The sequence below is a fragment of the Balaenoptera physalus genome (assembly GCF_965194825.1).
Source record: "Balaenoptera physalus genome assembly, chromosome: 9".
NCBI classification, from domain to species: domain Eukaryota; kingdom Metazoa; phylum Chordata; class Mammalia; order Artiodactyla; family Balaenopteridae; genus Balaenoptera; species Balaenoptera physalus.
In genome coordinates this window covers 20,585,334-20,611,297 of record NC_138888.1, presented here as the reverse complement: position 1 = coordinate 20,611,297, position 25,964 = coordinate 20,585,334, and the positions used below count along the sequence as shown (strand labels likewise).

Below are 25,964 nucleotides of genomic sequence, written 5' to 3'. Positions count from 1 at the left end.
AGAATTTTTTACTTGACAGTTGAATTAGATGAACTCCTTTAGTAACTTTGTAATTGTATAAGAGTCTACCAAGATCATGACTTTCTCTTCAATTATAAAATCACATTAAGGGTGTATCATTTTAGTAAATTCTAATTGTTTTACTCTTGTCAATTAAAAACTATTTATTGAACAATGGCCATATGTTAAGCAGTCTACAGGTCATTTGAGGCACAAATTAACTTTTTCTCCTTCTCTCAAAGAGCTTACTCCCTAATGAGGTGAAAGGAAAGGTAAAACAAATTCACAAAATAACCTCTAAACAAAACAAGCTACGTGTAAGTAAAGTACAGGATAATAGTGCAGCATAATGGAGATAGCCAATGCGGAAAGGAAGTTATTGAGTTAAAGCTATAGTACAGGGCTTTGAGTAGAGGGTGGAAATTGAATTGGAACTTGATGGCTGGATAAAATTTGGACAGATAGAAAAAAAGGAGGCTATTATTTAAGAGAAAAGAATCCTGTCAACAGAGAAAAAGGCAAGTATGTATTAGAGAAAGTTAGAAAAGTAGTACATCCTTGAGAATATTGTGAGGAAATAACACCTGGAATGTATAGCAAGGCCACTAGCCACATGTGACTATTTACAGTTAAATTAAAATTAACTAAAATTAAACAAAATCAAAATGTAGTTCCTCAGTCACACTAGCCACATTTCAAGTATTCGATAGCCATACTACTCTTTTGGACATCAAAGATAGAGAATATTTCCACCATTGCAGAAAGTTCTATTGAACAGTGCTACATTACAGTTTAGATATTTTGGGGTTGGGATTTGGAGAGCCATTAAATAAAAATAGAAGGGCTGATATGATAGTATCAAGAACTTTTGGTAAAAGTGGCAATATGTTCGAAAAAAATGAGATCAGTTTTATTATTTGGCTTTCTTGTTAATTATAAAGGCATCTCGGAAGCAATATTCCAAAAAGGTTTTGTGCAGTAGTAACATCACTTGGGTATTTGTTTAGCCTCCCAAGGTTATAATTTTGATGCCAGGACTCCTTTTATAAGCATAAATACTAGATTCGGTGTTGTGCTTTCAAAGGCTGTATTACTACAATCGTCTCGTAGTTTTATTTTAAAGTTAAAACACCTGCCAGATCAAATTTTGGGTTTAAATTGTGCTCTAAACCCTTGGCTTGACAATATTTAATATGGAGCTAGAGATTATAAACCTCCTTCAACTATTTGATATAGCCTTAAACAAGAAGTTGCCAGATCTTGGTATCCCAATGTTGCTTAACCTGTACTGGTACATTTCCTGCAGTATTTTGTTAGAACATCAAGGATACCTTCTCCAGACACAACAAGCAGGGCAGGGTCCACGGTCTTTTCTCTCTCACTACTGTAACTTAGATCCATGAAAGAAATTGCTGTTAGTATTTCCAGCACCTCTTAAACCATTAGTGAGCCCTGATACTCAAATCTCTCTGCCAACCTACTAGGTAGGATCACTTAGCCCAGTTTGAAAGATGAAGCCATACTTCAATTGCCTTGAACAAATCAGGCTAGATCTTTTTTGGGTGTATATCAATGGATTTTATAAGCCTTCCCCAATTTTTTGTACCATTAGAATATCACAGTATTAGATGACAATAGGAGTACTGGTTTCCTTAGGAAGAGAATAGCTTGAATTGTATAATGCTTATTTAGACACAAAGTTATTACTTAAATAAGCTGGAGTTACTAGTTATAGAGTAACTTATGAGAACAAAAAGGCTTTGTCTCTGTCTCTTTTAGAAAAGTTTACCATTGACCAGCCCACTGCTGCTGAAGGCTTGTTTCTATTGAGGGCTGATTTGCTAGAATGTCAGACCATCTGGCACCTCAAAGCTTCTGAAGCTTTCAGAGACAAAAATGATTGTCTCCGGTGGCATTTACTTTCAGATCTAATGAGGCCACCATTTTTTAATAGCTATCTACCTAGAAAGATAAATGTGTTTTCCTTGGGAATTTTCCATCTATTTCTTGACAATTTTGTGTGGAAAACGTACCACGTGCCCATGGTAAAATGTTCACACACTAGAAAAGACAAAAGAAAGGGTCCCATTCTAGGCACTGGTATTTCCAATCCTTCTCTCAGAGGTAACCATCATTGCTATTTTCTTATCTCAGTCCAGAAATATTGTCTGTATGTCATATATTGTACCTTAACATAACTACATCAATCTCAATATATATATATGTATACACACAGACACACACATATATATTAGAGATTACTTCTTATCAGCACATAACTACCATCACCCTCTTTCCCATAGCTGTACAGCATTCCTTTGTGGGACTCCACCATAATTTATTTACATAGTTACCTACTGATGGACATTTAGATTGTTTTCAGCTTTTTGCTACATCAGATATGACTTACTGAGCATCCTTGTACATATGTGTGTACGCATGCTTGCAAATTAAATTCCTAGAGATAGAATTTCTGACTCAAAGTTTATATGCATTTTACTGTTTGATGAATATTGCTAAATGATCCCCAGCCCCAAGTTAGGCGGATTTTTAAAAGTCAACTCTGCTGCTTTTAATAATCTCCAGGAAATGTAATGGCTTAACTTAATGCTATCAAACATAGGAATTCCTCATTCTCTAGTCAGCCTACAGATTTTATTATGAGCTGCATAATGCATTGTCTGGGTTCACTGTCTATAGAGTACTTTTTTGAAACTTTTTGGGACAGAAACAAAGACATAATGGAGAACTCGTTGCTTAGTGTAAATATATGAGGGAATGGAGATAAAGGTACAGAAAGTAAATAAAAGTAAAGATTCTCGGGGGAAAAAAAGGATGATTGTACTCTATGACTTTGAGGGGAGCCATATTTGTAAGCATAAATGGTTCATGTGATAAGTGTATTGACTAGTTATTGTTGAGACTAGTGAGGGTGAATCATGCTTAAGGAGTCGAAGTAGGTTTGGGGTGTGATTTTGCAGAGAATTCCAAATGGGACGCTAAGCAGGAAGATGGCAGGAACATGGATCAGAGTTGAAGCCGTAACTCAGCTCTGAATGGATGGGCCTGCAAGCATCACAAAAGCCCTGCTTCTTTTATACACGTAAGCATAGCTGATCTCACTGAGTAAGTCTGAACTTCTTCGGGGTTCACTGAATGTCCAGTTTTTTAAATACATATTCAGATTGTAGAAACACTGCCCTCCTGGGAAGAGTACCAATGTGTTACTTAGGAGTGAAAACAGCACCTTCAATTTTGATTTATCTTGACACATTCGTTGTTATTAGTAAAATTTGTATTTCGATTTTGGCTTTAATTTTCTCAATCTGGGGAGCTGAGGAAAGTTGGAAAACCCTTAGAAAATCTTTAAGGACCTTCTCCAAAGCCCTGTGCAGTTTGGTTGCGTATCCCACAGGCTTGTGCTGTCAGTACACATCTGGAATTGTGAGGCTCGGCCGTATGAGATGGTTTCACTCTTGTCTGATGCTGCATATTTTTAGGAAGGATATGGTTTTGAAACATTAACGTATCTTGGCATTATTTTTAGTCACCTAATAAAGTGCTGTCTGAATTATTAAATATCTAGAAGGTTGCTCAAGGCTGACCGCTGCACCTGCTTGGCTAATTCAGAAGCAGATCAGCTGGCATTTTTCTTCCTCAATCCCCACCGCACCCATCCACTCCCCTTAAGAAAAAAAAGCTCTTTGTGCCTTTAAAAATGTCTAGTAGAGTCTTCTGGCTGTAGGTTATGGAAATACTTATAGAATCTTTTTCTTATGAATTATAATTTTTATTTCCCAATTGCTACCTGCATAATTATCAGAATAGATGACGTTATTGAAGAGATGAACATTAAAAATAACTCCTTGTGTACAAAGCATATTGCCTGAACTTCCTGGGATAAAAGGAGAGTTCCGCTTTTCATCAGGGGGCCCAGGCCTCCATTTTAGATTGAACCTTCTGCCCTTTAGGGCTGTATATTACTTTAAATAGCTACCAGCTGACAGACTTGGTTGCTGGCTGATGTTAACTAGAAAGCTATAATGTAGTCTCCCCTTAATAGAACCACAGCGGCAGTAGACAATGAATTGAAATCTCAGATCATGATTGGGGTGTAGAGTCTATGTTGGTTTTAAAATAAACCCCAAGTTAGAAAAGTTATGAAAAAGATAATTGTGTATATTCCTTTCAAAGCCATTATAATCTGGATCTTTCCTTAAGTCTGAATGGGTTTATAATAAGTAAATTTTTCTACCCATGCCTGAAGCTCTTCAATTTGAATAAAACCATGATGTACTGATTTATTTGTAGTCACCTATTGACCTCCATATGCTTTGCTTTAGAGGCTCCCAAGAAGCCTTTCTTTTCTTTTCTTTTTGTTCTTTATCTTGACCAATATAAAGAGAAACCTGTTAGGTTTTGCATAGAAAACATACTTTGTCTTTACAGTGTTTATAAATGTGAAGTTTATGTTTAGTGAGAAGGGTACTTTAGGATCCACTATATGGGTAAGGCATAAATTGTTTTCCAGCAAAGCATTTAGACTTCTCTTTTTGCTTATATTTGACTGAACCCTAAAGAATGTCTTCTTGCCTTGATGAAATTGCTAAATAATTAAGTCATCTTTTAACAAATTAAATGAAATATAGTTTTTAAGTGTAAAAAGTTTTTAAATTAACCTAGCCTTTGAAAGTTTTTGCCAAAGCCGTATTACATTTAGGTCTCTTCATTTTGGCAGTGGAATGTGGTTTTTATTAAGTAATTTAGGTTTAGATTTTACTGATTCCTTTATTGAGTTTTCCTGTGCTTCTCTCTGGTTCTGTAACCTCTTTCTCATGGAACTGTGTTGTCTATGTTTGAGGCATGGCTTATTTAACTGGAGAATCTTAGGATAGTCAGTGTTTGTTGATTTGCTACAAACAGATTGATAGTATTATATTATGTTTATTCCACTTCTCGAAGGTTTAGTGCACAATTTATTTGCACACTAGTTTAGACTGGCAAAATGTCAACTACTTCAAATTTCATCATCCAATTTACTAAGTCTCTCTAGTGATGCAGTGCTTTCACTGGGGGCCTGTATTTTTTGTTTTAATGATTACAGAATTACAGGAGATAATTTATCGAAGAGGTACTTGGTTTAAAAAAAAGAAAGGGCTATGGAGATGTAAGGAATATTACCAAGAGGTTATTTTGTATACAGAGTTTAAACTGAGAAAGTATTCCTATTTATAGATATCAAACACAAATACATAATAAAATGTGCTCACAGTTACAAAAACAATTCACATTTACATTTTACAAGTCTTTCTTCTAATGTGTCACTCAGTTATCAAAGAGCACAGTACTTTTGAATAATATATTAAGTGTTTAGCTATTTGAATTTTATGGAATATCTTTGGACTTTTACATAAATAAGTTGTCTATTGTTAATGTCAGTTATACCTCAATTTAAAAAAACAACATTTTTAGTTGCTTTCCAGTGTTTTAGTGAGGATATAGTTACCCTCTTTTTAAAATTATGTGAGCATTTAAACATTTTTTCTTTTGAATGGTTCCATGTGGATCCACTGAGTATTTTCCTCCATTTTTCTCCTGAAAAGGGTGTCATCATAGCTAGGTTCATCTGTATCTTCCTAGTTTTTGATATTTTATAACTGTGAGTAGGGAGCTTTATTTAAGTATTCCCTTTTCTCCCCAAGCAGAGGATGTCAGTCCTGAGAATGGGTATTGAGCATTTGCAGGGAGCATCAGGGAGGCGAGTGGCTGGCAGAGGCTCTGACTTCTGGACACTCCACTCTAGAATTCCATGTGAGAACATACTTTTCCTCTCTTTCCTTATGCTGTCTTTATCTCTTCTAGGACTGAAGTGCCAATCATGCTGATAAAGTTTCCCCTGCTCTTGTCTTTTGGGAAGATTCCCTAATACACTGCTTCTTTTCCCTGATAAAGAAGGGAATCTTGTATCTAAGGATACAAGATATTCGGAGCTCTAATGAGACCATTCTTGTCTTGGTATAAAAACCCTCTAAACATAAGACTGTTTTTAAGAGAAAGACTGTGGTACTCTCTGTTGTTACAGAGAGTTTTTATTTCATTCGCTCTTCTGATATGTGCATGGGGGGTTGCATGTTTGCACATGTCTCCCATCACAGTCATCCAGCACCCTGGGTGGTAGTTGGAAGTTTGCCCAGCTGAGAAAGATTGTTCTTTTTCTCTCTCTCCTTTATTTATTTTTTTGTGATGGTGGTGCTGGAGGTGGTATTGGTGCTGGTGGTTCCTTTTGTCTTGTATTTATGTAAAAAGTTTATTTGTTGCTGCTGAAAGATCTCAGCATGTGGCCCCAGAGCCCTCACAGATCTGGGTTGGCCTGGTCAATTTCTGTATAAGTTTCTTCTCTCTGTTTCTGATGATTGGTCTTCATGCTGATGTCAGTGCTTTCTTTCTGGATACAAACTGCACAGATTAATTTTATTTATAAATTTCTGGACAATCAGTTTACCAAACTTGTTTTTGAAATTAGTAGCGTCTATCTATAAATCTGAATTGGGCACTTTGAGGTGAAACACATTCTGCTAGAAATCTCACAAAGCCAGCTTGCCTCTGGAGACATGTTGGTTTTTATGAATAAATGATGAAAATATTTATGAAAGCTTGTTAAATTTTGTACAGATCCGCATATGTAAAACACATGCTATTTAAATACTGATATGAATAAGTTGAGAATGACGTGGAAAGAAAAATGGTTTGCAAATCCAAAAAATAATAACTACATTGTATACTGTTCCCTGATAGCATTTTGTTTTTTTCTGTTGTTAATAGAATCTCTTTCTCCATATGAGTGCTAACAATTTTGATATTTAAGTAATTCAAATAGCCTTTTAGGAGATACACATTCTAATATCAGGGTTATTTTTTCCTTTCCTCTATGCCCTGATGCAAAAAACAAACTTAGTTATATTAAGATTAACATCATTCCATTTGTGAGAGTGTCACTTTTATGAGCATTACATATTTATGATGAAATTCTGCACACAACTAGAGAAATATGTTTCATATGAACATATCTGTCATACTTTTATTGTTATACTAAATAACTATATAATGCAAAAACAAAATCACATTTTTGCCTTGGAATGATGTCCATAGTAGCAGTGCAAATGTCCATAATAGCAGTGGATTCAACTTTTTCTTTGAAAGCATTTAAACTCTTAACACTTTGTAGAAGATAGTGTTTCTCTCGGCGCCAGTAATAATTTAATATCAAAATGGAGGGCACATTTAAAAATAACTGGTTATTACTCATATTTTGAGTAGTTTCTCTTATTAAGTTTTATTTTGGAAACAAGTATATTCCCCACATGAAAACAGTCAATGAGATTTTAAAAAAAAAGCAACTTTCCTTTAAAAGGATTTTCCCCATCCACTTTACTGTCAAAACCTTTTTAGAAAGAATACAATTGACCACACATGTTTTGTTTGATGATTGGTATTGTTCTGTGCACCCAGCCCCTTTTATTTTCTTGGGTGGGCTCCAAAGTGGAATATGGATCCTGTGATCATTCAGGATTGAGATAATTTGAGAGATACTGTACCGCAGTTTGGGGCGGGGAGGTCTCCAGGAAGTGGGAGTGAGCTTCGCTTTAAACTGTGTGTGAGGGGTGGTGGAAGGGAGGATGCTGATTAAAATAATAAACAACTGCTGGAAAGAGAAGTGGATTACCACACTCCTGTCAGATCGGGGAGCCAAAGCTGATGAGGCTGCCCTCCCTGCCGCAAACTCTGCAAAAGGGACCATGAGACCTGCTGCTTAAACTTTTCTCCCGGTGGCTAGAACAGCTTTTTAAATAAGTTAGCTCTGTTGCACTGACACAGCATCCCTAAGGCATAGCTTGATTTAGGGAAATGGATTGAAACTAGCTTGGTGGTTACCATAGCAACGCAGGCTGCCAGTGTCTGGGAGAGTGCAAGCCGGTGGTCTCTTGTCCCATGTTTGGGTGTTTCTTCAGACAAGAGTGCCCTCCTTGCTGTTCGAACTCTACATAAGTCATGCTTTTTGAAAACTGGCTCCTTACCCAGGATTTTTTTTTTCTTTTTCTTCTTGAAACTAGTCTGAATGGAGGAAGTTGGTAATACTTGGCTCTTTTTTTTTCTTCTTTTTTTTTTTTTTTTTTTGCCTTCTCTCATGCAAGTTTCCAGGATATAGCTTCTTTTTTGCTTTGTGTAATTGAGAACAAACTCTAAGCTTGGGGCCCAGGAGAGAACAGTTGTGGGCTGCAGGTCATTAGTGAGGTGAACAGAAGGGAATCCTGGGCTTTCCAGAGGAAAAGGAGACCATGCCAGCCTCGTGGAACACAGCTACCAGAGAACATCCAAGCAGGTCTATTCCTTGCGAACTCTGAAGTCCATGAAATCCTGGACCCACGGTGGGGTGGCTAAAATGTCCCAGCGCAAGCTGCTGCTGTTCATGGACCATAGCTCAAGGGCAAGGCTTGTAAAGGATTTTACAAAGGGTTTTAAAGTATAGCCAGAAAAGATACGGTTTTTAGAAGTTAAACGCTGTTGTCTGAAGGAAGTTTGCCGGAAAGATGTAGGCTTCAAGGGCTACTGGACGATGATTGGTCTGAACTTCAGCTTACGGGAATTGCTGACAAAATTTGAAAAGGTATGCAGAAAGCAGACTTCATCAATGTACTTTTTTCTTTCTTCCTTTTCTTGTCTTTTTTTTTTTTTTACTATGCATTTAGATGGCGGATAGTCTATTGATTCTGATTATTTAATATAACTTCTAAGGCATTTGATTTGATATCCTCTTAAAAAAATTTTTTTTCAACTAAAGATCAAGTTAGCAATCTTTCCTTTGGTCAGGAGGGCTTCTCATGATGCCTGTCAGTTTTAGAATTTCACATCAGAAGAGATCCTTTGTACTCAAGTCGGCTGGTAATTTAATTGAAAGTTATTTTGGAAAAAAAAAAAAAAACCAACCAGCAACAACACTGGGTTTTCATGCCAAAGTCTGACTTCATCAGGCCTGGGTTCTGTTTTCCATACCCCTCAGGTTTACCTCCCTGCAGTGGCCGACCACTGACTTTTCCAGCCTCTTTTCTGAAGATTCAGTTCTGAGAGTCAGGAGAGGATGCCTCATAGTGACGATGGCACATCTGACCTCAGACTTCTCCTTTTTCTTTCTGGTTCTGTCTGTCTTAAATGTGGAGTGCTTGTGTGCACTGTGGAGCTTTAATGCTTGGATCATTATTTTTGCATTTAGTTCTTTTTTCCATGGGGAAGTTCTTGGCACACTCTAGGACTGAGTCTAGCCTGCCAAAGGCTACCTTACATTTACAGTTAAAACAGAAAACCTCCACGTGCTGCTCATGGGCTTCTGCCTTCCTTAGCCTTTGGATGCCAAACACCTATGTTCTTTTAACTTCCCATCTTTAAAGAAAGGAAAGGGATGAAGTACTCTCTGTGCATAAATCAATTACTTATCATTTGTTAAAGATGTACTCTGTGGCTCTCACCACGAATACCCTATGGTTCATTGCAAGTACAAATATAAGCAAGACTGTATTGAGTCATTTACAGAATAATGGGCTTTTTCTTACAAAACCACAATTGCCCGGGGAAAAAGGCGTAAAACCGTGTCACTTGAAAAGTTTGAAAGCTTTTCCAAAACAATTGCAGTCATTGCTTGCCTCCTGATGGTAGAAACAGTGCAGTGGGAAGAGGGTGGAGAAAGAAGAATTCGCTTCTCCTGGCTGAATGCTCCCTCCTTCCCGGTTCTCTCCCCGCACCCCAACTGTCATAGTAAGGACTGTAACACAGGGTTCACTTTGACCTCTCCCTTTAATATGTTATTAAGCACCTACATTCCTGAGGGTAAAGGACGGTTCCTGGTCAACTTGCTCACCGTTTAGAAGGGGTGGAGGAGGTTAGAGAAACTTTCTTTATGGCAGCTGGTAACAGCAGGTGACAAACTTTATGACCATAAAGAGGTCTGTTAGCTTGGTTTGTATAGATTTGTCTGTTTCTTCCTAAAAAGGTATATAGGTCTTACGTTACATGAATAATTCATTACTTAGACCCCCTGAGAGGCAGTAATTGTGGTCAATAGCTGGCCTTTTGTATTGTAATTGCTGCTATTAGTCTTGAAAGCCTAGGTCAGATACCAGAAGTTACTAACCTGCCTCAGCTTTTTGGCTATTTTATTGACAAAGTTACCAGTTCTGGTCATATTAGTTTCCTCCTTTAATTCCTAAACCTTAGTATCTGCATATTTCTTATTTTTTCTTTGAGTAGTTAAATTGACAGTAAAAGAAGCCTACAGACTTAGTCCTGCCAAAAGCTTGATTTGGGAATTTTTTTTTTTTTTTGAGACAAAGAGCAAATTCAGAGAAACAATCTTGCTGCCATTCACAGTCTGAAGTTCTCCATATATGTTTATTTTTGTGTTAGATGCCTTTATAAAAATCTATGTGAAAGTTAATCTCTTTGCCATATTTCATCTGTAGGAAGTTGTCATACATGAATGTATTTTTCTCCAACTCAATTTTAAAAAAAAATCCTTTGTGTATTTTCACAAAAGCTGTCTCATATATTTAGCCTATGCTACATTGATTCATTGCCAGGAAAACTGTATTATGGAAAGGTACGACTACCTCACACCTCTCAAATACAACTACCTTCCCCCAACTCTGAAAGCAAAAATGCCAGTTCTAGGGAATGACCAAGGCTTACTGCTCCAATGCAAAAGCCACATGATACCTTTGGAAGCTAATGGTCTTCCCATAGTCCCTTTATTTTCAGTTTCCTTAGTCTTATCTTTTCCTCAATATTAGTGATCTGCTTCTAGAGCAGATCACACGGTGATTTAACACTTGGTGATTTAACACTTTTCTTATCAGTAATTATAATAGTTCAGGCTGATGTTTAAGTTCCCAGAGCAAAAGGTGTTTTGCTGGATTCCTGAAACCATTTCAGGCTTTAAGAAAACTAGAGTACAAGGTTGGGATAGTCGTGGGTCTTCCAATAATGTTAATCTGAAAAGTTGAAGACTGGTCAGATAACTGAAATTTCCAGATGACAGCAGACCTTCAGCATAACTTCAAGACAGCAGTTTGTTTGTGAGATAAATTGAAAGGGGATATCTAGTTGATATTTTTTGAATTTTAAAGAAATCTAGTGGTTTGTGACGTATATTTGGGTATCTGTTCACACATGGATGTTTGGCATATCGTTGGGATCTGTAATCTGGTTATCTAGTCCCAAAATGTGTGATGCTAGAATTGTGGTTTTCCAGCATTAGCAGGATGGGCAAATTGCACTTGGGACTCAGAGTTCCTGGGGATCCAGGGGACCGGAAACATTCTCTACTGTTTCCGCAAGGTGACAGCTCACCAAGGATCAGGAAGCCCTGATTGAAGGGAACCACATGTTCCCCAGAGTGGTCTTAAAGAGGAGGTTGAAACAGGAACTTCTCTCCAAGAGAGGATGACCTTATGGCAAAAAGTGCCAGCCAGCAAGCAGACCCTAATTACCCAACCAGGTGATGAGGGGAGAGCAGTTGTGACCAGGGTGACTCTACAGAGACTTCAGACTCACAGTTGACACAGAAAGCTGATCCACCAAAACACCTTTATGAAATCCAGCCTATGAGTTGGTTTTATTGCCACCTTGATTTTAATGAATTGATTTTCTCCTTGAAAATACTTCATAATGGAAGTATCTGATGGCCTCAGTGGCTGTTAATATATTGGTATACCTGGCCATCTGCACTGTGTACTGTCTGTTCCATTTATTTAGTAGTCACAGAGGATAGAATAATGGACAATTTTAGCTTAGTGACATCTTGAGTGACTGTTGCCTTTTATTAATTTATGCAGTTCTGCTACTAGATGATTAATGGTAATGGTAGTTCTCTAAGGGGGTGTGTGTGTGTGTGTGTGAGAGAGAGAGAGGAAGTCTGAGTAGTACCACTCTCGTGGTGAATCCTTTGGGAAAGATGCTTCCCATAGTGACAACACAGAGAGAAACCGCTCAATGCTAAATTTCCTTTATCATATTGACATCCTTTAGGATGACCAATATTTAAAATTATAATTTGAAGCTATATTTTGCTGCTCAATTTGCAATATCTAATTTTTAAAAATTTTATCCTGGAAAGACACAGTCAACTTCCAATTTCAAGGTCTACTCTTTCTTTAATATTTAGTAAATATTTATGAAGTACACAGTATGTACCAGACACTGGGCTGAATTCAAGGATGGCGTGGATAACAGGGTAGACCTCCACTCTTTGAGTTTACAGCCTAGTAGGAGGATACAGACCTTAAACAAGTCTGTATTCTGTAAGTCTGTGACTGAGCAAAAGGAGGTAGCTGTAAGAGTGACAGGTAGACATAATCTAACCTGAGTGCAGTGAAGTTTCTCCTGGAGAAATGATATTTAAACTGGGACTTAAGATGACTTTAAAATTAAGGAAGGAACTGAGTGAGATTGTGGGCTCATATGTGGGAGATGTGTGTTGGGGAAGAAAATGAGAGCTTTCTGGGCAATAGGAACTGCTTTTTCACAGGTCAGGAGTTGAAGAGTTGGGTGCCCCAGGACTGTAGTTTAAAACATTTAAAATACAAAAACCTTTGACTGGGTTTTCAAACTTGTGCAGTTTCATTTATACAATCTGATTTTAGGAATTAGGGTGGGGCAATAGTTTGATAACTTGAAAACATTTGTTAATAACTGTTCTTAAACTCGTGTTCATGTGCAGATCAAACCTGCTTATATAAAGTGCACCTCAGAAGGAAAGCCACTGTATTTTAACTCACTAGGATGTTAGTATGTTTTAGTAACAATTGGTATAGAGTCAAGGATTTTGAACATTTTATTTTGTTGTGAAAAATATTTTTCTCGATAGCAGTGTTTGCTATGCTGGAATTTAAAATGTACTTTGTTTCTTAATTTTCTATCATTTCAAGTTGGCTTGTTCAAATTATCTTGAAAGTGCAGTTAATTGTAAATTTGTTCCACTTAGTAATTTAACTTTTTTCCTACTCTATTGTCTAACATATATTTATAATCACAGATAATGGGAAAAGAACATTACTGGCATTGATTTCTTACTTTTTTTTTTTTTTTTTTTGGCTGCGTTGGGTCTTGGTTGCTGCGCATGGGCTTTCTCTAGTTTCGGGGAGCGGGGGCTACTCTTCGTTGCGGTGCGCGGGCTTCTCACTGCGGTGACTTCTCCGGAGCACGGGCTCTAGGCACACGGGCTTCAGTAGTTGCAGCATGCGGGTTCAGTAGTTTGGCTCGCGGGCTCTAGAGCGCAGGCTCAGTAGTTGTGGCGCACGGGCTTAGTTGCTCTGGGGCATGTGGGATTCTTCCTGGACCAGGGTTCGAACCCGTGTCCCCTGCATTGGCAGGAGGAGTCTTAACCACTGTGCCACCAGGGAAGTCCGATTTCTTACTTTTTAAATACTGCTGTAGACCAGGTGATGCCACTCTTCTATCTGTCAAAATGTGATTCCATAGTTATTAATAGAGTGGTTAAAATTTATGAGATTAGTTGTTGAAAGAAAATATAATTTATAAATAATTAATTGAATAATTTGTTGACATCAGCAAGTTAATTGTAATAATTAATTGATTAGTTAATTGCAATCACTCACTATCTCAGAAGTCTCACAAACTGTCTCAAAGCATATTTACATAGCACATAATGACCTTTGAGGATATTATTAGGTTGTATTTTTTTTAGGTGATACATGACTATTTTTTAAAAGGTATGATCCCTCATTTTCAAAACCTGAAACTCAGGCAGTGATCCTACTGAGCTCTTGACAATCAATCCTAAACTATCTCTGAATTCCGGTCTCACTTTTGAAAGGAACAGTGGATTTCTTTTCCCCTAATGGTTAACTTTGTTGATTTAGCCTGAGCCTTGGGATATAGTTGGGAAGTTGTTGCTAACCTCACTTCTTCACCTTCAGAAAAGGGGTCAGGATTCCTTCAGAGAAAACACTTCTGTGGCCATGTAGGGTTAGGTAAATATGCCATGCAAAAATAAACCAAAATTATGTCAGCAAGGCCCAAAGAGGATGAATCTATTCTAATACCAACTTAGTTGTTGAAGACTTCTTAGTGGTACTATTCTAAATCTCTGTTTCTCAGAAGAGGGTTCAAACAGTTCTGTTTATAATAATCTAAGGAAATATTTTTGCTTACACAGTTGCAGCCACTACTTGATTATAGAACATGATAAAGAAATAAAATGTATGTGATTTACATTATAAAGTGTTTGCATATAATACCTCTATGGGTTATATCATTAAAGAAATGTCCAGTTAGGGCAAAACTGGTATTAAAATATCAATTATTAAGTAAGTAAATGAATAAATGTTTTGCTTTATTTGTGCAGTTTATTTTGACCTGGGTAATGGGTGTTGTATAAAAAAAGACTAATTGTTGATCAGTGAACCTCTGTGAGCTTTTGTAGCTGTCTTCTGCAAGGTTCTTCTGAAAGTGTGCATCTTAGGCTTTTGATGGTATTTTACTTAGAGAAAAATATGTAGTCTCTTTATTCTAACCCCTAGCTTTTCTTAACCTTCTACATTATGCTTACATTGTTTGAAAGTACACTGCAAGCCTTTCGAGTGAATTCTTAAAGTATTTCTTCTGTTTTCAAATGTTAGTTTAACTGCTTGAATACTTTGCTGGGGTCCCTCTTTGCACATGACTGGCTTATGTTAAATGGTTGGAAGAGCATTGTTTTGTGCTTCTAGATGGATTACATTCCCATAACTAACTATCAATAACCGTTTTGTGCTTTAATGTTTATTTAATGGTCAGAAAGGCTTCCAGGTGACAGAGGTAAGCATTAGTAGGGCAAGTCTCCCAGCTGCGCAGTGGGAGTTAACCCTCTTTCATAGAACTTTAATTTATTTTAGCATTTGATGTTACATCAGGGTCATGATCTGACAGACTCCCACGCTGGCATTTTGATTTTAAAACCAGTGCATCATTACACAGGGATCTATGAAGAAGCATGATTCATTAACTGCGGGTAATTCTAAATTTCCAGCGAAGAGCTTAGGCAAGGCTTTGCAGTGCAGGCTTCTAAATAATCATTTCTCCCTGTTAAATTTTTTGAACGAAGAGATTAAACAAAATGATTACCACATTTCCTTCTAATTATTTGTCTGATTTCTCTTGGCATTACAGTGGCTAATATGCCAGTCTATCAAGATGAACTTATTCATACATTCATTTATGCAATTTTGCATCCATCCGTCTATGTATCTATCTACGTATCTGTCTATCCATATACATCTATTTTTCATTAGACTTCCTCTGTGTAACAGAGACTCTGAAGAATACAGAAGAAATATTAAGATGATTTTCTGTCTTTAGGAGCTCCTGATATATTTGGCCAAATAAATATGCCACCAAATGTTAAATTAAAAAAACAATGTATGCTGATTTCCTTTTCTTTGATTGTTTTCTGGTTGTTGATTTTCTTCCTAATTTTTGATGAGGCTCATGTGTGGAAGGGTTTTCCACATATTGAAACTTATGTTGCAACATGAATATATGATCACTGGTGGTGCTCTTAACCAAAACGTTATGGAAATACTTAACGATCGTTGACTGGGCCAGTGATGCAGTTTTGTTTTACTCCATCTGTCATTGTGGCCAGATTGGAAAAGGCATCACCTGATCTGAAGTGAAGAGGCAAATGTGCTTCGTGCTTTTGGTATCCAAGTTTCCTCATGTTGTGGAATGCTCCTGTGAAACTGAGGAAACTATTTATGAATCTTGATGTGCTTCTGTCTTTCTATGTCTCTTGAATATGAAAAGAAGCAAATAGGTCAGGCTGCTACAGGAAGTTGTGGTTTGAAGTTGCCTTGTGATTTTAGGTGTGGGACACTGATAATGATGTTTAGGAACCTGCACAGGAAATTAGAGGCCAAATTCTCCTTGACAATACAGAGCAAAGGGAGGCCTTGCTTATTTACTCTGTCACTGAGCTTTTTGAGAAAGATGGCTATCATGCATATTTACAGCCGAAGTTTAAAACTTGGCTTTTGATATATCTCTTTGGATGTCTTAAAATGCATTTCAGGACACAAAAAATAAAACAGTTCTATTCTAAAGGATAGGACTATGTTGTTCAGGAGATGTCATCAAAGAATTTTTCAGCAGAAGTTTCCTTTTCTTTTTCTTTTTTACTGAGAATCTCTATTTGAAACCTCCCAAGTTAAATTTACAACCAGATTGCCATTTACATGCATACTGTTGCCCAGCCTGAGAACCGTGAATCAGTATCTGGCTGTGTTTCCCTGCTTCCCCATCAGTGTCTGCTGTGTACTCTCTGGGATGGAGGTGCTAGTAAAATGCAGAAGAGTCAACAATGTTAGAGTTTTTGTTCAGTGGTTAACCCTAATTCTGGGTGTACTCAGATTACACTTTGCAGGAAGACCTGATTTGGCTTTGTTGTTAGATAACCCAGAGACCAATGGGCTTGCAAATTTAGAGCATAAATTTTGCAGAAGCCGTCCATCAAACTTTGTGTTCACCTCTCCCATCTCTCAAATATGACCCTATTAATGTCGTCTTAGATATCACAGATCTTCCCAGAAATTACAGTACAGCAGTTCTGCCCCTTAACCTCATGTGACACCTTTTTACCATGCTGATTGGAGTAGTGAGTTGTACAAGGCTTTTCCATGTGTCCTGGTTTGTGTAGGTCTGTAGATGCTTGAAGAGCAGTCACTTCAACGCTGGCCACTAAGCCTTGGTTCTTAATGGAATATATGGATTGCTTATCAGGAGTAAGTTCTAAATTAATAATAGCATGCTGAGTATTCGAAGAATTTCTGTTTAAATTTTTACCGTGCTCATTTAGAGTTGGAGAAACTAAAGAAGAATGATGATTATACAGGAAAACTGAAGATGAGAAGTGTAACAAAATTATAGTGTTTGAGTTTGCTCTTCTTTTACTAATTCTGATTCATTACCAGAAATATAATTTTTATTTCTGCAATATGTTGCCTTAATATTCCTTACCAATTAATGCCGTGGAGACTCACCCCACACCTTCATGGCCCCTTCTGGTGTCTGCTTTTCTGTTTGTAAGTTCATACTCAGTTGTTGGATGGTAGTGGCTGTCACACTAGAGTTAGCTACACATCCCATTTATTCATGAAGAAAAGGTGATTGCCAAATTAATATAGAAAATTGAGTTGACAACCTTATAACAGGAGAGTACTAAACAATTGATAAGACCCTCTGTATTTTAAAGTTTAAATTTGTTGTATTTGTTTAATTACAAAAAGAAACCCTGTTTTTTATAGAAACTTGGAAACTCAGAGAAGTGTAAAGGAGAAAACTAAAATCACCTTTAATCCTCTTATACGGAGATTGCACTATTTTGATTTATTTCTTGTAGTCTTCTAATGTATGTGTGTGCAATGATTTACAAATACATAGGCTAATTTAAACACCTACTTTAAAAATTAAATTAACATCACAATATATAGTTTTTTCTCCTCCATTTTAAAACCTAATAATAAACTAGCATTAATATATATTATGAAAGTTTTTACTTTTTTTATTTTAAAAACAATCAATGTGATAAATGTGTTTATACATAAATCTTCTTAGGATAGGTAATTTCAACAGTTTTAAGGCTTTTGATACAAATTGCCAAAATACTTCCTCAAAGTCTGAACCAATTTTTATTATTAATTTATATTAATTCTTATTTTACTTAAACTACACTCAAATTTACTTGATAAAAGTGAACAAAATATTCTGTCTTTTTTTTTTTATTCTCCTTTTTAACAGGAGAAATATTATTTTGTCATTATTTTTTATTTCTTAATGAGGATAAACATTTTTATGAGAATGCTTTTTTAAATTTTAGAAATAGATTTTATTAGATTAAAAGGCTGAACTATTAATAAGTTTGTCTAAATGTAAAAAAAAAAAGTTTAATTATGTAATATCTTAGTGACCTCTGTAAAACTTAATGTTTTGAGGGAAGTTTGGCCTTTGTGGAAAGGGGAGGAAGAATTTATTTGGGTATTAAGCAAAGTTGAGTGATTTGGCAGCCACTATTGTACAAAATTTCAAAAATTTCTCATTGAACTTGAACATCTAACTAGCTGATACATGAAATTTAGATTATAATATTGATACATTCTGTTTTTAAGAATGGGGGAAATCAGTGTCTTAAAGATTTAAAAACTATTATTTTCAATGTAGAAATTGTGAAAACACTTAAATTTGTTATTATTTAAGCTAAAATTAACTATTTTGCTTTTAAAAAACTCGTTTGTGGAATATGAAAAAAGTAAAGTTTGTATAGCAATCCCAAGTAATGTTGACACTAATACCTAATATTTGCATTATTATCTCTTTGCCTTTTTCTGTTCAGGACATCCAGGCAGAAATTGATGCCCACAGTGACATATTTAAAAGCCTCGATGGAAACAGGCAGAAGATGGTAAAAGCTTTGGGAAATTCTGAAGAGGCTACTATGCTTCAGCATCGACTGGATGATATGAACCAAAGATGGAATGACTTAAAAGCAAAATCTGCCAGTATCAGGTCAGCATTGTCAGTATCAAAATAAAAATAATGGGGAAGGAGGATTTTTATGATTTTTGTATATCAGGAAGAGAACAGGAAGCCTTACCAGCATGCTACTTCTTCAGAAATAGTTTAAGATTTAAATGCAGAGACTATTTTTTTTAAAGTTACAGTTTTAGCTCCATTTATGTCCAGTGCCCTCTGTCCACTGTTCCTGACTAGTCACAAATTTGCATATCATATTTTAAACCTAATAATACTAATGATGTTACCAATACCTGCTAGTTGTTGAGTGTTTACCTTAACCAAGTATTGTGTTAGGATCTTCACAAACATTTCTTTATTTAGTATTCAAAAAATCCTAGTGAGGTGACTAGTAAAATCCTTTCTTACATGAGGTGACAGAGGCTTAATGAATAGAAAGAACTTGACAAGATATTGAGCTAAGAAGTGCCACACGAGGATTTGAATCTAGGTCTTTCTGACTCTTGGCAATGAACGTGTTTTGCTTCATCATGCAATTTGTATATCCAATTTGAAGATGTACTTTTAGAAATTAGATATCACTTATGGACACTAAAATGGATAACTGATGATTCATGTCTCCATTTGGAGAAAGTAAAAAGTAAATAAGGATGAATTTGAGGATCAGAATTTGACTAAGAAAGGAGAGTGAAAAAAGACCTACTGTGACAGCTATTAATATTATTACTGGGAGTTAAGAACATTTTAGAATTATGTTTACTAGATGGTGGATAATACGTAACTGGATATGAGTTTAGTGGAAACTGACTAAGAACATGAATGTTGGTAGAAAGACTTGGATCTTGCACCTAGGTCAGTTTCTTAAATCTTAAAGTTCAGAAACGGTATGATGTATTGAAAAATGTACAACCTTAAACCAAATGGTCTTGAATTTGACTCTGATTTTACTATTTACTTACTGATCTTGGGCAAGTCACTTAGTCTCTCTGAGCCTTGGTTTTCTCATTTACAAAATCAAAATATAAATATTTAACCCACATGATTGCTGTGAAGATTGAATGGGGTAATCTGATAGTTCCTTAATCTATGTAATTTCTGTCTAATGTAGCATCTAGTTTATTTTTTCTTACATAAAGGGGTTCAGTGGATCTGCTTCAACTGGTTTCTGCATTTTATAGACTACTTCATGGAGAGCAGAAATCTTTCACGGATTATTTATTTATTGTGAATGAATTTTTTTAAAAATTTTCTTTCTGAAGAGAAATCCTGAAAGGTTTTTATTCTTCTGGGGCTCATAAAGGGATATTTGCACTTCTTTTTACACTTAAAGAAGGGGGTAATGTAGCATGACTATGGAAACCTCTGTGTAAAGATCCTGTTGGACATTATCAACCAACTACACTTTTTTAGTTAGAGAGGAAAATTAGGGAGTATTGTATAGTGAGAGAATATACTTGTGATTGCTTAAAATTGAATTTTCAACTGGCCAGATCCCATTGGGTTTCACCTTTCTGTTCTCCATAAATATAAATAAATAAAAAGATTTAAAGTGTTAACATAGTAGAAAACATTCACTGAGGTTCTAACAAAGCCAACTAGTCTAACAGGCTAAAAGCCACAGGCCTGGCCCTGATGAAGACTGTGTACATGGTCCTGGAATTTTGAGAGTTTGGAGGATGAGTTCTTCAGGAAGGAGAATTTAATAAAGACAAAAAAAATCTTTGACCTTTCATGGCCTTTATTGCCTAAGCCTGTCAAGTCACATTTTTTTTTCTAACCTAGAAAGAAAGAACTCATAAACTATAGTTGGAATACTATCTAATAAATAATGTTATTTTTAGAAGATGGGGAAATAAGCTTTTGCCAATGGGATTCTGGATTAAGACAAATCATACATTCCAGTAAAATGTGTTAGTAATGTGATAATAAATTAAAATAATTTTTAGCCATATTACTCATTTCTGGAGATTCAAGCATTTAATAAGAACTTACTTCTAGGTTTAAGGCATTGTGAATCATAAATAAGATATGGCCCCTGCCCCTAGGGGGTTCACAGTTCTCTTCAGGCTAAGATGGGTCCAAAGGAGGAAGTGGTTACTTTCACTTCAGATGATCATCAAAGGCTTCATGAAAGAGATGATTATACTAAGCTGAGCCTTGAAAGATGTATAGTTTTCCCCAGATGGACTGGATGAGGACTGGAGAAAGATACCTAAGCAGGAGGCCAGAAATAACACTGTGTTTTCATGGAGCAGTTAAGAAGTTCGGTCTGACTGAGAATAGAATTTGCTGGTGATGTAGAGGGGAAAGACTGTGACTAGAGAAAAAGGTGAAGAGGGAGGTAAGACACAAATCATGGAACACCTGTGTGCACCATGCTCCATTCCACTGGTAATGGAATTTGAAGATTTTTAGGTGGCATGATTAGATTTAAGCTTTGGAAATATCCCTCCCACACAACTATGGAGAGTGCATTATTAGATGAGCAAAGTTCTAAAGACAAGGAGAGCTGTTAAGAGACCCTTTCAGAGAAATACCCAAGAGTGGGATTGCTGGATCGTGTGATAGTTCTATTTTTAATTTTTTGAAGTACCGTTAAACTGTTTTCCATAGTCGCTGCACCTATTTACATTCCCACCAACAGTATACAAGGGTTCCCTTTTCTCCATGTCCTCACCAACACTTGTTATTTCTTGTCTTTTTGGCCACAGCTATTCTGAAAGTTGTGAGGTGATATCTCATTGTGGATTTGATTTGCATTTTCCTGACGATTTTCCTCTATGTTGAGCATATTTTCATGTGCCTGTTGGACATCTGTATGTCTTCTTTGGAAAAATGCCTATCAGGTTCTCTGCCCATTTTTTAATCGGATTGTTTGTTTTTGTATTGAGTTGTATGAGTTCTGTATATATTTGGGGTATTAACTCCTTAAGGGACATATCATAGGCAAATAATCTTCTCCCATTCAGTAGATTACCTTTTCATTTTGTTGATGGTTTCCTTCTCTGTGCAAAAATTTTTTAGTTTGATTAGATCCCATTCCTTTATTTTTGCTTTTGTTGCCTTTGCCTAAGGAGACAAATCCCCCCCCAAAAAAATATTGCTAAGACCAACAAAGAGTGTACTGCATAGATGTTTTCTTCTAGGAGTTTTATGTTTTCAGGTCTTACATTTACGTCTTTAATCCATTTTGAGTTTATTTTTGTATACGGTGTGAGAAAATGGTCTAGTTTCATTTTTTCACTTGTAGCTGTCCAGTTTTCCCAACACTACTTATTGAAGAGACTGTCTTTTCCCCATTGTGTAGTCTTCCCTCTTTTGTTGTAGATTTAATTGACCATATTTACATGGGCTTATTTCTGGGCTGTCTATTCTGTTCCATTGATCTATGCTTCTGTTTCTGTGCCAGTACCATACTATTTTGATGACAGTCACTTTGGGTATTGAGATAAAGAAAATGAAAACACTGCTTTGAAAAGATATATGCACCCCAGTGTTCATAGCACCATTATTTACAATAGCCATGACATGGAAACAACCTGCAACTGTTCATCAACAGTTGAATGCATAAAGAAGATTTTATATATATATATATATATATATATACACACACACACACACACACACATACAATGCAATATTTATATATATGCATATATATGTGTGTTTGTATATATATGTGTGTGTGTATATATATATATATAAAATGGAATATTACTCAGCCATAAAAAAAAGAATGACATTTTACCATTTGTGACAGCATGGATGGACCTGGAGGGTATTATACTTACTGAAATAAGTAAGACAAAGACAAATACTGTATGTTTTCACTTACATGTGGAATCTAGAAAATTAAACAATTGAACAAATATAACAAAACAGAAACAGACTCACAGATACAGAGAACAAACTAGCAGTTTCCAGAGGGGAATGGGGGAGGGGCAACATAGGTGAAGGGAATTAAGGTATAAAACAAATAAGTTTCAAGGATGCAATGTACAGAACAGGGAATATAGTCAATATTTTATAATAACTGTATGGAGTGTAATCAATAAAAATATTGAATCACTATGTTGTACACCTGACACTAATGTTATATGTCAATTATATTGCAATTAAAAAAAAGATAAAATGGTTTATTATTCTTAGTAATGGGCCCTCATATAGTAAGCACACCTCAGAGAGAAGTGGTACAGGATGCATTTAATATGCTGGAGCTAGACTTCCTAGTAAGATTCAACACTAGTTTTGTTCCTTGGCAGCTGTGACACTGCGGGGAGGTTACTTGGCCAATATGTATTTCCTCCTGTGCAAAATAGGGATAATAGGAGTAACTTCCTCATAGAGTCATCATGAATAGTTGATTTAATTAGACTTTATAAAGTACCTAAAACAGTGGCACATGGTAAGCACTAAGTAATTGTTAACTATTATTATTACTCTCATTGATTACCATTATGTTTGGAACTAATTAGTTCAAAAGACATGGAAATTCTCCCTACCCCGTCTTGTTTCTTAGTCACTAATATTGGGCATTTCTGAGAAGGTCCCCAACAAGTAGCATCCCTGTTTCCTGGCTGGATTCAGAAGAAACAGGAAACAAAAGTAAGGACAAGTGAGAACAACAGTGTCATGTTCATTACCGACAGAGGCTAGGCTGGAGGAGGTGGCTTAGAGTGAGAGCTAAATGGGGCTGTTAACCAGACTCCAGAAGCAGGCAGAATTCCCAGCAGTCACTGGACAATGTGGCCTCCCATGTGGGAAACCCTGCATGGAAGAGTAGAAAAGAACTCAGCCTCTGCAGGCTTGTTCTCAAAAGGGAAGAGTGGGCTGAGCTAAGTAGATCCAGTTATTTCCCAGATCTACAAATCAGATTCCTCACTCCACCTCTACAGGGACAGAGAGAGTGAAAGGGTGGAGAAGAGGCCAGGAACGTACTTAGTGAGAAAACCCCTTCCCAAGGAGCTGGGGGTGTGGAGGTGTTCTCATTAACAAAAACGTAGAGTAACTTCCCCCACAGCCAGCTGCCTCCTTCAGTCCTTACTGAAAATGTTGCTTGCTGAGTGCACTATGAATTCCTGTTCCTCTGTTCTTTCCTCTCATTCCTTTAAAGTATAGTCTCCACTTGCACTGGCTTCTATTGTGAACAAATTCTCCTATGTCTTTAATATTTGTTTAAACTCTCCCACCACTCTTCTCTATAATTGAAAGTTGACTGTCCCGTTAATTGCCTGCTTTACTTGAAACACTCTTTAATAGAGTTCAGTTTTCCCATTTTCCTCACTTGGCAGTCCACAGGAACATTCTGAATATTTAACAACTACTATGGACACCTATTAGAATGCTAGCCATAAACTCCCAGTGTGGCGCCAGCAGATACTGGCTGAACAGGAGCCCTGTGCTCAGGGATAAGAGGGAAAGTTGGCAGCCTCATTGCTGTTTCTTAAGCATTGCTTCTCCATCTCTCAACAACTTGTCATTAGAAGTGGATACATCTATTATTTTACCCTCTCATCGTCTTATTCCCGCTTCCTCCTGATCTGTAGGACACTCTTCTACTTTACTCATTGATTTCAGCATCTGACTTCCTTTTTATTCTGCATCTTTTCCTCACTTATCATCCTTGGTGTCGATGTCTCTATTGATAACTCTGTATATGTTGACTTCTCAGTTTCTTCTTACTTTATTTCTAAATGCTTTTATCCCTATTTTGTTTCTAAGCCCCATAGATCTGCCCGGGCCTAGGACTTAGTTAACATCCCATGTTATCTTGGCGTCCCTGGGATGATCAGTCTCAGGAGACCAGGGGCAAATCGTTTTCAGAGCACACATGTTATTTTTTTACATCCCACCTGGCCATGCACATCTGAGTGCCACTGATTTTGCCATATTAGTTGGAGAAGAGCCCTCTGTTGTAGCAAATCAGGATTGTTTAGAATATCATCAGTAAAACAACTCTCCTTCACATTAAAGTTATGGATTTTATGAAGAGGACCTTCCTTCATTAGCTTCATATATACCCGGACCATCTATATACTATCCTCTAACTTTGTAGTTTTATTCTGTATATATAATTTGTCTACAATATTCTAACTAGATTGTTTAAAAATGCACATCCTCTAATATTTTCAACTGAGGAATTCCTAGCTTTCTTTTTATTTTTCCTTCATCTTCCCAAACCTACACATCTTTCTCCTTATCTTTAGTTGCTTAAACCCTTCCACTTTTCAGACTTCATCAACCCCATCTACCCAGCTTGGATTTCATTATAAACCATTTCAGTAATGTCAGGACCTTGAAATTCCTGTCTGCTTTTCCAATCACTGATGCTCTGATAACCATACCCTCCCTATCCCCTGATCTAAATTCTGGGCTTCCTAGTGTTGCACTGGAAAGTGAAAAATGATAACATTTCTTCAACTGTAACTTGACAGTTTCTACTTAGAATTGCTATTGCAATTCTGAATGATTTTCTATCATAATCACCACTATCCCTAACTTTTAAAGATTTCGATTCCTCATTGGCTCCCAAAACCTCTCAAAATCTCCCTCTCTGCATGCAGCCTTGCTTCATTCTTTTCTGAGAATAAGGTCATCAGATAGATGTCCCTTCTGTGCATTCTGTATTTCAAATTGTGCTTTCATTGTGCTAAAATCAGTATTGTCATGGCCAGGAATATTTGCTGCAATTTATCATCATTTTTAGAAAAGAGACTATCTGTCAAAGATCATAATAACAGCTGATATTTATTGAACATTCACTATGTCTACATGAAATGCTTGACGTTGCCTCCTTTGGCCACGGCGTGGTCATTGGAACTACGGAATTACATGTGACTCAACGCCTTGGGTTAATATCTTAAGTACTATTTTCCAGTCTTTTCGGATAACTTTTTAATTTTTTTTTATTTATATTTTTGGCTGCGTCGGGTCAGTTGCAGCATGCAGGATTTTCGTTGAGGCTTGTGGGATCTTTCGCTGTGGCGCGTGGGCTTCTCTCTAGTTGTGGCGTGCAGATTTTCTCTCTCTAGTCGTGACGTGCAGGCTCTGTAGTTGTGGCGCAAGGGTTCCAGAGCACATGGGCTCTCTCGTTAAGGTGCGCGAGATCAGTAGCTGTGGCGCACGGGCTTAGTTGCCCCGCGGCATGTGGGATCCCAGTTCCCTGACCAGGGATCGAACCCGTGTCCCCTGCATTGGAAGGCGGATTCTTTACTGCTGGACCACCAGGGAAGTCCCTTTTCGGATAACTTTGATCACACTTTTAAAATACGGAAATCTCATTTACCAACTATTCTTTTGCAATCAAAAAACAATACATACAAGTCTGTATTCCACTTAGATCAATATAAGCAAAGATAGCTAGTGATTTGAAACCTGAGCTAGAAGATAGG

General features: G+C 36.7%; 1 protein-coding gene across 13 annotated transcripts in view; it reads left to right on the top strand.

Annotated features, from left to right (window-relative positions):
* Positions 1-25,964, top strand: part of UTRN (utrophin) — a 496,228-nt gene that overhangs the window by 323,079 nt on the left and 147,185 nt on the right. For all 13 annotated transcript variants that reach the window (XM_082474349.1, XM_082474346.1, XM_082474342.1 and 10 more), the window contains one exon: positions 18,434-18,606. In XM_082474349.1, the coding sequence (XP_082330475.1) occupies positions 18,434-18,606 (173 nt within the window). The remainder of the gene's footprint in view (positions 1-18,433; positions 18,607-25,964) is intronic.